The 15,710-nt window shown below is 35.5% G+C and overlaps 1 protein-coding gene across 1 annotated transcript in view; it reads left to right on the forward strand.

Moving 5' to 3' along the window:
* PTPRQ (protein tyrosine phosphatase receptor type Q) overlaps nucleotides 1-15,710 on the forward strand; it is a 188,802-nt gene that overhangs the window by 140,650 nt on the left and 32,442 nt on the right. The window contains exons 34-35 of the mRNA XM_028105499.2: nucleotides 6,562-6,661; nucleotides 9,580-9,708. Coding sequence (XP_027961300.2) covers nucleotides 6,562-6,661; nucleotides 9,580-9,708 — 229 coding nt within the window. The remainder of the gene's footprint in view (nucleotides 1-6,561; nucleotides 6,662-9,579; nucleotides 9,709-15,710) is intronic.

Here is a 15,710-nt window from a genome sequence, read left to right on the forward strand (position 1 = left end):
ATGTAATTACCCTGGCATCATCAGAATATTACAATGGTTGTTTGAGTCCTTGTTTATCTCAAATATGTCATGTATTAGGATAGATGATACCATTTGCAACAGGCTAGAGGCTCCCAACATTCCTCACAAGCCTGCTGAGAACTTATGTGTGTATGTGATCTCAGACTTCAGTGAAAGAAGTGAAGAGCCCATCTAGGTCCTCAAACCACCTGTGGATATACATTCCTTCACTGGTATTTAGCATAGCACAGGCAGTGAGCTCCAAGCTAAGTAAAATCTTCAGGATTTAAGAGCGTTTGCAAGGCTGTCTTTTTAAGTTAGTATAGAGTGTACATTTCTAAGACAGACCATTTTGATAGTGGTTGGGCCTCTTATGGATACTATTATTTTGAAGTTAAAATTAGGGGCAAAAGAATCACCATAGACTAATCAACTAAAAGGTTTAAGTTTATTGAAAAGGGTTAACAAAAGCACAAGTGAGAAGGGGCCAGGCAGGGCTTTGCTGAATAAGGATGAGTGTGTGGAAGAGGAGTTTGCACTTAGGGAAATCTTCATGACCTGTAGGAATAAACAGGGGAAATGACATATGCCATTATTTTAATCCCAAAGAAATACCTACAACTTATTTGATTTTGTTTTCACTCAGAATGAGCATTAACATTTTTACTATCAAAACTCATGAGAATCCTTCTTAAACTCTTTTTAAAAATCCTCTCTGGGCACATCAGTTTATGGAAACTGCTCGTAGGCAATGTTTTGATTATAAGGTTTAATTATAGAGGATTCCTGTGATTTGAAAATCAGACACTGCTTTCTACACCTTACCGGGCTTCATTAAAGCTGAACAAGATGAAATCTTAAACCCCATGGCAAAGGCACTCTGTGATTGTTTTCTTTTGTCATAACACTTCTCATTTAATTACTGTGCTAACAATGAGAAGTTCCAATATGCTCATTTAGAAACAGAAATCGGGAGTCGCTATGTATTTTTTTTTTTTTTTTTGCAGCAAAAGGATCATTTGCCCCCAAGACACCAGATGAATGAGGAAAGTTTTATGATGTTAACGAGGCAGTGGTAATGTGGTGCTGAACCTCATAAACTTTGCAGTCAGACAGGCATATTTCAGGCAGTATGGGTATATATTGAATTTATGTGGCCTTAGGTTTGTTACTTTAACAAATTAATTTCTGAAATCTTATTTCCAAAATGAAAATAATAATGCCTACCTCATAAGTTAACTGGAAGATTAAATCAGATGAATGAATGACAAATAAATATGAAATGTTTATTAATAAAGATAATTATTATTTTTTTCCAAAGATTTTATTTGTCAGAGAGAGACACAGCGAGAGAGGTAACACAAGCAGGGGGAGTGGCAGGCAGAGGGAGAATCTGAGCAGGGACCCTCCCCCCCAATGCGGGACTCGATTGCAGGGTTCTGGGATCATGACCTGAGCCGAAGGCAGATGCTTAACCGACTGAGCCACCCAGGCGTCCCAATAAAGAGAATTATTCATGTGCCAAGGCTTTTATGAATATTTTTATATATAACCCCACATATTCTTCACAACCCTATTAACATAACCCCCTATTTATAGGTGTCCTCAATTTATTGGTAAGAAATCGGAAGGATGGGTCTTTTAGCAACTTGCCCGAGGTTACAGAGCTAGGACAGGGCAGCAGCAGCTTTTAGATCCAGGCAGCCTGACTCAAGCCAGTGCTGTGCTAGTAACTGCTGTACGCATTGCCTGGAAGTCACTAAGTGTCCGAGTCGGTTGCAGTTGCACTGCTCTTGATGAGTTTTCTGCTCCCACAGACTTCCTATCCTTGCTGTACCTTTTTCTCTTCCCAACATTTTTAATTACTTCCAGCTGTTTTCTTATCATCATTTCCTCTTAGCTTTTGGAGATTAGCATTCAGACATGAGTATGCTTTACTTTTGCACATTCCTTTTTGGTTTTTTTTTTTTTCTTAGCAATGAATAAGTGTTTCCTTACACCCTGGAAACCACTGTTTATTGTCTACTTTTAATATTTTGCCAAACTGATGCATGAAAATAATATGTCTAGGGTATTTTATTTTATTTTATTTTATTTATTTTATTTATTTTTAAGGATTTTATTTATTTGAGAGAGAGAGAACACCAGTAGGGAGAGGACAGAGGGAGAAGGAGAAGCAGGCTCCCCGCTGAGTAAGAAGGCCAATGCAGGGCTCCATCCCAGGACCCCAGGACCAGAGCCACAGACAGATGCTTAACTGATGAGCCACCCAGGTGCCCCTAGTGTGTTTTAACTTACATTTCTTCAGTTATGAAATTGAGTGACTTTTAATAAATTCTTTGTTCAGTACTTGAATATCTGGATGAATAGTACTGTCCAAAAGAGAAGAAGAGATCCTTATACTTAAGTTCTGTTATAACAAGTTGTTTTCTTTTAAGATTAATAATAATATTAGATCTTTCACATGACATACATCTATATCAAGAGCCAGATATGTCCTATGAGCTTTATAACTCATTTAATTCAGCTTCTTCTTAGAGTTATAAAACTGGCTTAAATCAGATTTCAATCAAAAAACACTTTGAAATTTAGTGCTTTAAAATTATGTTTGCTTAATTACAGCAGTACATTTTATTATGCAAATAAAACATAATTTAATGTGACCTTTCTTAGGACTTTAAGTCTAGTCAGGAAATGACTTCTGCTTATTACAGAGAGAATTATGTTTATATTATCAAGTGAAAGAATTCCATTTTCTATGGAAGGATTTGGAGAAGTGACTTCATTTTGGATGGTAATGCTCTGTGGGTATATGCATGACAGTGAATCAGAATTTGTACTGGACAGTCATGGTACACTTTGTCCTTTCCTACTAGTACATTTGTAATACATGTACCCCAAAGGATTACATACTGTTTATTAATACATTGTATGTCATTTCCTCACTTCACTTGGCTAGTGTTTGAAATGATAATCTAATCTGAAACATTTTTTTTGTGGTCTATGAAACCATTTTTTTCCCCCACTGGGTTCTAAGGTCCGGTGATCCAGTATTACCTGATAAAGAGGATTCTTTATTCATCTTCATGTATTTCCTTTCCCATGCACATCCAATTAGAGTCAGCCTGTGAAAATTCATAAAACAAGCCATTCACATGTTAATATATTTTAAAAAGGGGTATCTAAAATACTGTATGAGCTACTTGCTGCTTTATAGTCTCCTAAACTTAGCTGGAGATCTAGATAACCATGAAACTCTGGCAACTATTTTTAAGATTCAGTATTCATTCGAATCTACCAGGCAAAATAGCCATAGGAACCCTTTCCTATTGTTAACATTTCATAAGCACCAACCCAGGGAAAAAAGATAAAACACTAATTCTTGCATGTTATACAGGTAGTTAACCTATTTTATTTTGTCACTTAACTTTTGTACTTTTTACAGTAAAATTATAAATTATAACTCATATAACTTAAAAATGGTTACAACTATAATAGTTGTTTCTAAGTAAATGATAAATATCTTGCATTTCTTATTTGTTTCAATGCTTGATCTTCAACCTGAAAATTTTTAGTATATATTTCAAAACCAACATTTATATTCATTAGCAAATTTAGCAAATATTTATTGAGTATTTATTATGTATCTGGTATTATTCTCAGAACTGGGAATACAGTTTTGAATAAAATGAAGACTCCTGTCTTTACATTCTGGACAGACAATGAACAATGAGGATCATAAATAAATTTATTATAAGATATATTAAAATCTGATAAGAGCAATGGAGGGAAAAAGTAGAACGGAGTGCAGAGGATGTAGAAGGGGGAAGGCAGAAGTGAGGAAGTTGGAGCTTTTGATTTTAAATAGGATGATGTCTTAGTGTGCTTAGTCTAGCATAACAAATTACCATATAGGCTGTGTGGCTTAAACAGAAATTTTGCTCACAGTCCTGGATGCTAGAAATCTAAGAACCAAGTTCCAGTAAGTTAGTTCTGTGGTGAGGGCTCTCTTCCTGGCTGGCAGAAGGCCTCCTTCTTGCTGTGTTCTCATAGGACCTCTCCTCAGTACATGTGCACAGAGGGAGAGAGCTAGCTTTCTGGTGTCTCTTGTTATAAGAACACTAAGTCTATTGGATTGGGGCCCAGCCCTTATGACCTCATTTAATGTTAGTTACTTCCTAATTCCAAATACAGTCACACTGAGAGGCTAGGGCGTCAACATAAGAATTTTGGAGGGACACATATATTTGGTCCGTTTGGGCTTCATTGAGAAGGTGATATTTGAGCAAACCCTTGAAGGTTATGAAGTGGCTACTCAGATAGATACACAAGAGAAATACCTTTCCAAGCACAGGGAAAAGCTTGTGCAAATGCCCCATGACCTGGTATGTTCCAAGAGCAACAGGGAGGCCAGTCTGGCTCCAGCGGAGTGAGGAAGGTGGAAATTGAAGGGGAAGTCAGAGAGATAACAGGGAGTCAGAGAGTTAATGAGGGACCAGAGGCCATTGGAAGGACTTTGGCTTTTCCCTGTGAGAGATGAGGAGGATTTTAAGTAGAAAGGTAATATTTTAAAAAGGACAAGGGTGACTACAAGAAGACTTGTTAGATGTCTATACAATAATTCATGCAAAGCAGGGTGGTGGCCTGGCTCAGGATCCTGGCAGCAGACGGGATGAAAAATGAATACAGCATATACAAAGTTTTGAATAGTATAATGAACCCCCAAATACTTACTAATTAAGTGTAATAATTTTTAACATTGTGTTACATTTGTTTTATTTATGTATGTGTTCTTTTATTTCTGAAGTATTTTAAAGTAAATCACACAAAGCATTATATTCCACTATTTAGTATGTTTCTCTAGTAAGAACATTTCTATTGTCACAGTTAGATAAAATTAATGATAAATCCTTAATATTATATAATACTCTATACATTTTCAAATCATCTTCTGGTTTTTTTTTCTTCATAGTATGTCTGAACCAGGACCCCAATAAGAGGTTCATAGATTATTTTTATTGTTGTGTCTCTTACTGTCTTTTTTCTTCCCCTTTTTTCCCCCTATGCCATAGATTCATTAGGGCAAACACATGAGTTGTTCTATAGGAGGTCCCATATTCTGAATCTGTTTGATTGCTTTCTCTTGGTGTGATTTAATTTTTTTCCTCCTTCTTCTACTTCTTATAAATTAGAAATAAGATCTAAAGGTTTGAATATTCATTTTCAGCAAAGATATTTTGCAGGTGTTGCTGCCTAGATTAAAACACCTCTCATCAGGAGGCATATAACATCTGGTTGTCACATTTCAATGATGTTAAAATTGATCAGTGAGTTTTAGTTGTCGTAACAGCATGAACCTTCATTGGAAAGTTGGTTTTTTCCCCCCTTGTTATTACTAGCAAATAATCTGTAGGATGATAGTCTAGTGTCCTGTTGATATCCGATTCCCTATCAACCTTCCTCTTAATCATTGAGGATAGATTTATGATTGTTACCTAAATCAATTATTTTATTAGGAGTGAAAAACTAATTTCTAACTGTATTATTCCTTCCACACTTATTAAATGGAACTCTCCTCTAAAGAAGTGCTTTATTGCCTTGAGTAAGACTATTTTTTTAATTCATAAAATACAGTTCATATGAGAAAGCTAGGAAAAAATGCTTAATTTTTTCCCTTTAATTACAGATTTTTAAAATAAGAAAATGGCAGTCTGGCTATAACCAGTGCTTACAAATTAAAAGTTTGTATATTTTTTTATATCTCTTTCATTGAATAATACTAGAAGTTGTGGATTTTTATATATTGAATATATTTCCACCAATTTCAGTTTTTATTCATCATAAAATTTAAGTTGTTCCCTCTTTGACCAGTAGGAACTTCTGCAAGATGATCCTTTCTTCTTTCCATACCATTAGCCTTTGATAGCTTCTTAGCTCTCTGGCTCCTCCAGATGTCCCAAATTCCTTTTGTTTTCTAATCATACTTTGGAATTACTATCTCTCCTAGTTTCCCTAGTTTCTTTTAAAGAAAAATATGTGTATCTTGAAGATAGAGGCAACAAGATTTCCTAGGAGATTGTGGATGTGTTCTCTGAGAGAAAGAGTGTCAAATATTACTGCAGAGTTTTTGGACTGAGCAACTAGATCAATGAAGTTGTTATTAACTAAGAGGTAGAAAGATGCAGTTGAATGGAAGGAATTATAGGAGTTCAGCTTTGGATATGATTTTGAAATTTTAATTACAGTTCTAAATAAAGATATTTAGTAGGCAAGTGGATGTTCACGTCTGGAGTTCAATAGATAGCAATTAAGTAGTCATCATCCTAAAGATGAAAATTAACACCACGAGACTGCATGGGCTCACTAAGGTGGAGGGCAAGAAGAAGAGGTCCAAGGGCGGAGCCCCGATTTACAAGATCTAGGAGAAGGAGGGGAACAAACATGTATGTCCACTTTCTTAGCATTCTTGAGAAACATTCCAAGAAAATATTTTTCTGTGTTTTGAGACCCAAATGGTATTTCATAATAATAATCAATAATAATGTTCTGTGTCCTCTTCAGGTGAAGGACTTTCTGAAAGAACTGTAGAAATTATTCTCTCAGTCACTTTGTGTATCCTTTCGATCATTCTTCTTGGGACAGCTATTTTTGCATTTGCAAGGTAAGATTTATTTATACCCACTTTCCTAAGATGCTTTATGGACATTATTCAGTCATTGTCCAATCAGGAGACAGAAGCCACAATAATAGTCGCTTGAATGGGGAGTATTTAATTAAAAAATTGCTAGCTAGTAGAAATAGTTAACAACTATAAGGGGTTAAAGAACTCTAAAGGGTCCAGAAGTAGCAAGTACAACAAAACAGCTGCTCTCTCAAGGCTGAGGAAGAATGGACAATAAAGGAACTAAGAACCAGAAGAAGTCTCACTCCAAAAGTTTGACATGGAATGTCTACCACAGGCACATGCAGCCGGTCACCTATCAGCAGGTAACGAAGATGACATAGGGAAGGGGCTGGAGCTGTTCTGTAGAAGTTAGTCATCATTAATCGAGGATAGGCAGGCTGGAATTGGTCTGTAGAAACAGCCCATCTTGCTGAATAGTGTGGGGGTGCTGAGCTACTGGAATCCTTTACCAATGGGAAGAGCGTCCACTTTGGAGGCAGCTAGCACTCATCCAGGTGGGCTGCTGGACTTCCACATGAATAATAATCACGCAGCACTGGAACACACCAGGGACGTATCTCCCTGTCCCTCTGGCCTTGAAGGTCCCTGTGGTATCCTCTATTGACAAAGCTGAGCATCCCAGCAGCCGACAAAGGGAAGTATAGAGTCTAGCTCCAATATCACAGAGCAGGGCAAAGAAGAGCAGGTTTGTTTTGTTTTGTTTTGTTTTTAATTTTATTATGTTAATCACCATACATTACATCATTAGTTTTTGATGTAGTGTTCCATGATTCATTGTCTGTGTATAACACCCAGTGCTCCATGCAGAATGTGCCCTCTTTAATACCCATCACCAGGCTAACCCATCCCCCCACCCCCCTCTCCTCTAGAACCTTCAGTTTGTTTTTCACAGTCTATCATTTCTCATGGTTCGTCTCCCCCTCCAATTCCCCCCCCTTCATTCTTCCCCTCCTGCTATCTTCTTCTTCTTCTTCTTCTTCTTCTTCTTCTTCTTTAAACATATATTGTATTATTTGTTTCAGAGGTACAAATCTGTGATTCAACAGTCTTGCACAATTCACAGCACTCACCATAGCACATACACTCCCCAATGAGGTTTAAAACTGAGAGATAATAAAGTGATAACACAAAAGCAGAAGGTTTTCTGGGATTTCTTCACTTTAAAAGATAATTTAAAACTCTGATAGGTTTAATGAAAAATATTTTAATCAGGTCTAAATCTTAAAGTTTATACAGAAGAGATCATTTTTACAATCAGGACAACACTTTGAAGATGTCCAACTTCCTTACATGGTGGGACCCTTCTCCCTGTTTACTTTACGAAGTCTGTACTTCATTTTCCAAGGGTCCCTTTAAATTCCCAGTATCAGCCTCCTAATTCCCTTCCTGTTTACAGGGCCTCAGGGGAAATCTTAGTTGTGGTCCTAAAATCTGGCTTCATAGGGTAGATTTCTGAGTTAAAGGGACCTTATATTTGCAAAGGTAACCACGACACTAATTTCCTAAGTAGCTCGGTAAGCTGTTTTTATTTTATCTGAAGAAGGTGGTCCTGTATTCTGTATGCCATGTATCATCTCTTTCACCTTGAATCTCTTAAATCATCATTGTGATGGATAATATGAAGAGCTGTTGAAACAAATATTTTTCTTATGCTGCATACTGTTCTCAGATTCCACCTGGAGATAGTGAGAGAAAGTCATTATTCTAGGCACTTTTAGGGATAGATTGTGTAAGATATCTTCCTTGTCCCTGAAGGGCATGCTTTGGCCATATTCATATTGTTCCTTGCTCTAAAATCTTTTCTGACTTTTCATCTCCTTACAGGATGAACTCCTTATGTGGGCAAGAAATTCTCCCCCCTTATTCCCTACAACCTCCTGACACACTTCTCTTTGGCCAAATGGGTCTCTTCTCACCTGAACGTTCCTTAGGCTTTTCTACAACTCTGCTTTTATACAGTCAGTCAGAAATGTGCTTCCTCCTCCTTCTCGTTCTGGAACCCTCAAATCAGATCTTGCTTTATTTTTTACTTCCTGTCAATACTAGTAGTTGTCCTATGAATTAGAATTTGGATTTTTTTTCTTTTTATTGCTTTTTCTACACTTAGATCTTGCTTCTCAACTAAACTGTAATGTTCTTGGATAGGAACCATATTTTATACTTTCTTTTCCATCCTTAACACATAATTCATATTACATAATAAATGTTTGAAATGTAAAAGATAGAATAGCTAATATCACTTTGTAATTACCATACTATGTCATAGAAAAATAAGCATATAAATGGCTTAAAAATGAAAGGACTTGGATTTGATTCTCAGATTCATGTGATTTTTATTTTTGAACTTGAGTTTTCTGAATATAAATAAAGATAACATTATATGCTGTACAATATTTTTATAAAAAGCCTATGAGACAATTCAAAACATATTTCTATACATTTTCAAGAATGTAGAAATATCTCATGTATATAAAACAATGGAACATTGTCTTTTACCATTGGTGCTGATAACAATGAGCTGGTTCCACTTCGGCATACTTTCTCTTTATGACAAATCTAGAGACAGCTATCGGGAGGAAAAACAAGCTCACAGCTTCAATTTTATTTGCCTGATAGTTTAGATTTGCCAGTGGCCCAGGCCTTGATCAACTGATTCTCATTAAAATTTGAAACTTCGACAAAGCAACATCTTAAAGGAATATAGTTAGAATTAGGTTTTATGGAATTAAAACAGGAAAAAGAAGTTGAGTACCTATAAATTTGCGCCATATTCAGAGATGTGACCCCAACAAAGAAATTATTTGACTGATATCTTTACTTAAAAAGAAAAGGAAACTTAATTTTATATGCTTTCTATGGTATTTCCTTTTTGGACTTTACTACACTTATTTTAGAATTCGACAGAAGCAGAAAGAAGGTGGCACATACTCTCCTCGAGACGCAGAAATTATTGACACTAAATTCAAGCTGGATCAGCTCATCACTGTGGCAGACCTGGAACTGAAGGACGAGAGATTAACGCGGTGAGCACACTCCTCTTGGCGAACAGTGGTTCAGAGGGCCTGGAGCCATGACCCTATTCTGACCTATGCTTGTTGGAAGTGTTTGTGGGGCTCCTATTTACACAGGTCGTAGAGATCTTCTTTCAAAGAGTGACCTCCATCTTCTGCACACTTCTCACTGGTGCTCGGAGAATCACTTAATCTTCCTCATGCTTTGGGTTCAATATGAACCTTGGACTATAACGTTCAACCAAGCTCTTTTTTTTTTTCCTGAGACAAATATTTTTACACATTAAACCGTTAAAATCATGTTTAATAATTCACTTCATATGATAGATTTCTTTTACATTGGATTTTTCTGGAAGTGTCCATATTTTTAATCACAAGTTTAATGAAATTTGTAACGACTTGATATTGTGTATATCATTTTTATAAAAGCCTCATAGCTCCTTATTTTAGTATGAAATTACATTAAAAATCTAACTTGTGTATTAACACTTTATTTTTTAATTGCTTAGTATTTAAAGATTAAATACAAAGTAAAAAATTACCTTTGGGAAGAAAAGCATGTCATCAGTATGTATTGGAAATAGTAAAGGTGCTTAATTTTAAAGAGTAAGTATTTTAAGTCCTTTTGAAATCATTATAAATCATTCAAAATGTTGACACATTTGAAAAACTTGTCTATTAAGATAATTCATCAAATTCTTAATAAAAACTGTCATCAGGCCATCATAACAAGTTTAGATTCTTATAAGATCCAATATTTTGTGATGCTTATAAGCACATGACAGTTTTTACAAAGCACATGAACAACTCTGCTAGGCTTTAAAAAATTATTAACAACTCTGGAAATATGCCATGAAATTTCTTGAACTTAAAAAGGAATTGTTTATAGTTGTCATTTAGCAAAGCTGGTCTTTACCTAATACATTGACTTTGAAAGAATATTTCCAGCATGCCTAAAAATATCAAATATATGTTACAGAGGGAAGTGTCATCTGATAAGCAGGGGCCTTCCAAATACTGCAAAATGAAAGTCATTCAGTGTTATCACTAAATTACAAGGAAATTTGTTCTGTTAAAGAGGTAAACTTACTTCTTTATATTTAGATATTTACCTTTGTTTATATTCTAATAGAGGTTGTTTCTATGGATACAACAAAATGGATAGTACTCCAAAGACCATATGGAAGAAGGTTATCTATTATCCAGGACATAGTTTTCCACATTAGAAATGTTATGTATGAAAGGGCAATAGATTTGCAGGGTAACCTGTCAAAGTTAACCACATCTTAGGAGCAATAGAGCATTCCAATATTAGGCTATGTCTTGGTCCTTAAAAGGGTCATCCTGCGTAGTAAAAGGAAGTTTCTTCTCCTTTCCCCCCACAGGCCAACTGAATTTCTGTAGTATTCTCCCAACTCCCTTTTTCAGTGTTTGTACCGCCTCCACAGGCTTGGAGTTTCAGTGTCTTCTAACACCCAAAAGTACAAGAGACTACGCGTCAAATCTCTCAGTGCAATTAATTTTAGTTGTTTGAACAATTTAGTTGAATCTGTTCATACTAAAATGTTCTAAGTGTCCAAACACTTATAGGGGCAGTTTTTTAAAAAGAATCTTTATTAATCTCCCAAAAGTCCTTAGTAAGTAGATCTTTAGGAGAGAGATAATGACATAACAAAGTGAAAAAAGCCAGTCAGTATTAAAGTGCTCTTTATCAAGGAGGTTATCATTCTAGGCAGGCTGTGCTGAGGTTAGATTCCCTAAGCTCTGTGTGTTTTCACAGCTTGCCCTTTCCTGCACTTCTGAACACAGCCATTATCTAAAAGCTGGAAGATTTTTTTTTTTAACAATGACTGTCATGGCAGCTAATGGAAAAGGTGGATAAGGGCTGCATAGATTGTTTATTATTGGTTTTTTATAAATCAGGGACTGCCTTATTTAATCTTGATTCCTAATTATTTCTTTTCCTGCTTCCATGTTTATTTATGTATATGTGGGTTTATTTGTAAAATGATGTCGAAGTGTCTTTCAAGTATATTTCGAATAACATTTATTTTTGCACATAGGTCATAAGTATATATTACCCCCAATAAGAGTAAAGTTGGAAATTTTAGTTTCTATGATTTTTATTTTCTCACGTTTTGATATGATTCCAGCATTCATGACTGTGAAACATCCTTATTTGTAATTCCAGTGGCACATAATAATATGCTTTGCTTGATTATTACAGAAATTTATTAAAATAACTATCAAGTGGTTTGAGTACTAACTCTTCATTAGAGAGATCTGTCTCCAGATTTACTATTTATTGAAGGTCTTTCATGTGAATAAGGTCAGTAATACAGTAGAAAATTAAGTCTAGAAGAAATGGTAACTAACAGATCCATAATTAGTCATGCGCACATATACAAGGGGCCATCCTTCAGTGAAGCTCTCAAGCCCTTCACTTGTCTTGAGGTGCTGGAATATCTAAATCTATTAAAAGGCATATAGGTCATGAGAGTAGGACCAGAGACTGATAGTAGATTCTGAGAGTGAAGAATCAGGGAGTTTGAGTTAGTTTTTAAATTGTTGATTAACTTACATCATATGTCTTTGTTATTTGCAGGAAAGAACTTAGGTGATTTCCTTTAAATCTACCCAGCTAATATATGCTCTTTCTACCTGAGGCTTAGGCACGTTCTTTTCCTTCCAACCTGCCCACTTTCTTCATGCATATTGGACTAGCAGTTTTCCTCAGTGTTGTATGTCTTGACATGTCCATAAGAGAAATGATAAAAGAAGATTTAATCAATAATTAAAATATTAATTTTAGGGAGTTACCTAGTTAACAAAAGTTATTATGATGCTTGTACTAAATCCTGTCAAGGACTTGGAATTTTATAGTTAAGAAATTATTCGTTTTATGACATGTGCCTGTATATTTATTTACATGTTGATTCATCCTGTAAATTTTATGTGTGTAAACTCTTATTATTTAATTATATTTTACCTTGTTTCACAAAGGATCTAAAGAAGAATTCTCTCACATTGTAATTTTTCTTCCTGAAGAACAAAACTCAAATGAAGATTTAGTACTCTGGAAAAAAAAAAAAAAAGATTGAGTACTCTGTAACTCCATGAGAACATTCAGGATAGGCCAAGATAATGTTTTCATTTCCTATTTGGAATGATAATTATACCATTTCCTTATGCACATTTTATATTTAAGTTTAGACAATGCACGATATATTTCTTAGGAAGGATATTTAATATTTTGGGCTCATCTCTTCCATATTCACCAGATTAGAAAATGACCCTTGGGGTTTGTTACTTGATAAACAAATGAACAAAACAACATTTTGTGATGGCTCCTTTGAAACACAACCACTTAGCCCAAGGAAGTGAGAAAGGTTTCCAGGAGGAAATATTGGCAAGATTAGCAAACACTCAGGTAAAACAGACCTGTCTCTTCAAGATTGCTGAGACCAGCTGGCCCTATGGATTGCTTTAACTAATTTAACTGCAACACAAACTACCTTCCTAAGAGAGTTGAAACACTTAAAATTAAATAACCTAACAGAAGGTTCACGAGTTAAATATTCTATTTGCTAAAAGTGTTTATTTTTCACTGTCTCCTTACCAGGCTTAATTAAGTTATAGTAGGTTCCCCATCTCCAATCTCCCCCACCCCGCACCCCACCCAGGGTGACTAAATCAGAAAAACAACAACAACAACACACAGTAGAATAACATTAATCAATGCTACTAATCTTCTTACTTGACACTCAATTTCTTCCAAGCCTCAATTATCCCCCCAAATTTTGTGCATCATTCCATATTAATTCTCTTGCCTATTTTCGTTGAGTGAATGTAATGGTGCATTAATTAGACTCAAGGCCCAATCCAGTAATCATGAATGGAATTAAAATCCTCCAGAAAGCAAACAATTGAATTGCTTTCTTTCTTCAATAACTTTAGAAGTGTGCAAGTTGAATTTTCATTAAATGTACATGTCTTCAGGAAGCTCTTGTAAACTTTAAATCAGAATACTACATTTGGAATTATTATTGTTATTTACAATCTTTATAAAATTAAAAAATCACCCCAATCTACTTTCACATAGAGGGCTTGCTAATATAAATAACTACTACTGTTTTTGAGCAATTACTGTGTGTTAACTCTGTGTGTAATGATCTCACTTAACTCTTTCAATCCTTTTGTGGTAGATATTTTTATCCCCATTTTACAGTTGAAAAACAAAAGATGCTTAGAGAATTTAAGTAGCTGTCCAAGGTGGTACATCTAGTAAACAGGACAGCCATGATGCTAGCCTGCGTGCGTTGGATTCAGAGATAAGATACACCTGTACCTCTGTGTGTGTGTGTGTGTGTGTGTGTGTGTGTGTGTGTGTGTAACTCAGAAGCTTACTAGATGAGATCAATATAACCCCTCTTAAAAAGACAAGACCCTATGGGATCCTTCTTGAAGCAGCTTTTCCTATGCAGAGAAATGATTCTAAGGGAAGAACTGCTTTTTTTGATTCTTTGTTCTTTAGTGATACGGGACAAAGGAGTGATGGCATTTTAGTATAAGTTCAAACTTCAGAAACTGAAAAATCTTTAGTAGTGCAAGTCTTATTGTACCTTCAATAAGAATACATGATATTTGACTGATACATGAAATTCTATGTAAAATCATTAGCATTTTAATTGCCATCAATTCTTTGACAGGTTCTAGCCATGGATTTTACTTCTCTCTTAAACCATTTTGCAAACAATGGCAAAAATTCATGAATCCAGATAAGAAATGTCTGACAAATATGTGAATTCCAGACAAATGTCCTAAAGTAGGATGAAGCTCAAGATATTTAATGCTCATGTTCTTGTAGTAGCAAAAAATAATCCAGTGTGTTTGTGTACTAAATAAATAATGAATCTTTACTTCCAGATATTCTTCATTTTTCTTTAGACGCAAGGAGATTTTTGTCATCCAGTAAGTTACTGTGGTGATGCGGAGCTCTGTTGTGATGGTTTTCATCTTGTCAGGTGGTGTGCTCTATATTTTTAAATACACTATATTGAGCGTTTTGTTGTTTAACGTGCTATTTTTTTCCAAAGCCAAAAAAAAACAAAAAAGCCCTATGCTTATTTCTACTTACAATATGTCCTCTATAATTTGCATGCTATTGATATGGTAAAGTTAACCTTCTCAAAATGCACATTGACTCATAATGTGCATATCCTGAGAATTTGCTGTGTTCTCATGTTGTGTTAGCTTTGACAGTAAAATAACTTTCCACCTAGATTTTCTTCACATGCATCTTGTCTTATTACATGATACAAAGCTGAGTTCTCCATCTGACAGATGGAGTCTGGGTCCACACTTCACACAAGCTCATTTCAACTACCACAGGTGGTAACCTGTAAGGACCAAGATGATGAAATTTCCCATTCTCTGCCTCTGGGGCATACACAGAGTGACACAGTTCATAGTATATGTACTTCTGCCCTAATCAATGGGTAGCTAACTGTGCATGTTTTCAGGCACTCCTCTGATGTTCGGAAATGTCACTTATATGCTAGCACAAAAATTGCTTTATGCCTTCTGAAGGTAGCATAACAAAATGTCAGCATTACTGGGGACCCCAGCAACAGATTGAATGCCCCAGAGATAATCAGTTTCTTCATGCAAAGAATATGAATGGAGGCAAAGAACGAAAATGTATTTGATTTCAAAATCCCAAATCTATGACAGAGGAGTCAGTCTCCATGAGCCACAGGGGTGGATGGGGCCAAGCCTCCTGACATTCTCATTGATCATGAATAGTACTCAGCATGATTAAAACAGTGGAAGCCAGGCTATTTCTACTTTAATCATATTTAGCATTTTGGAATCATAGGTAAACTTGTTTTACTTTCTGTGAACTAATTGCCAAGTTTCCACTCACAGAATTAAAATAGTTTTATAAAAATATATTTTCCTCAAAGGACCTGCTTGATCAGATTCAGTTGTCAAAGTGAGACTCTGTTGAGCTA

This window comes from Eumetopias jubatus, unplaced genomic scaffold (assembly GCF_037043125.1).
Source record: "Eumetopias jubatus isolate StellerSeaLion01/CBP00866 unplaced genomic scaffold, mEumJub1_p1.0 scaffold_8, whole genome shotgun sequence".
Taxonomy (NCBI): Eukaryota; Metazoa; Chordata; class Mammalia; order Carnivora; family Otariidae; genus Eumetopias; species Eumetopias jubatus.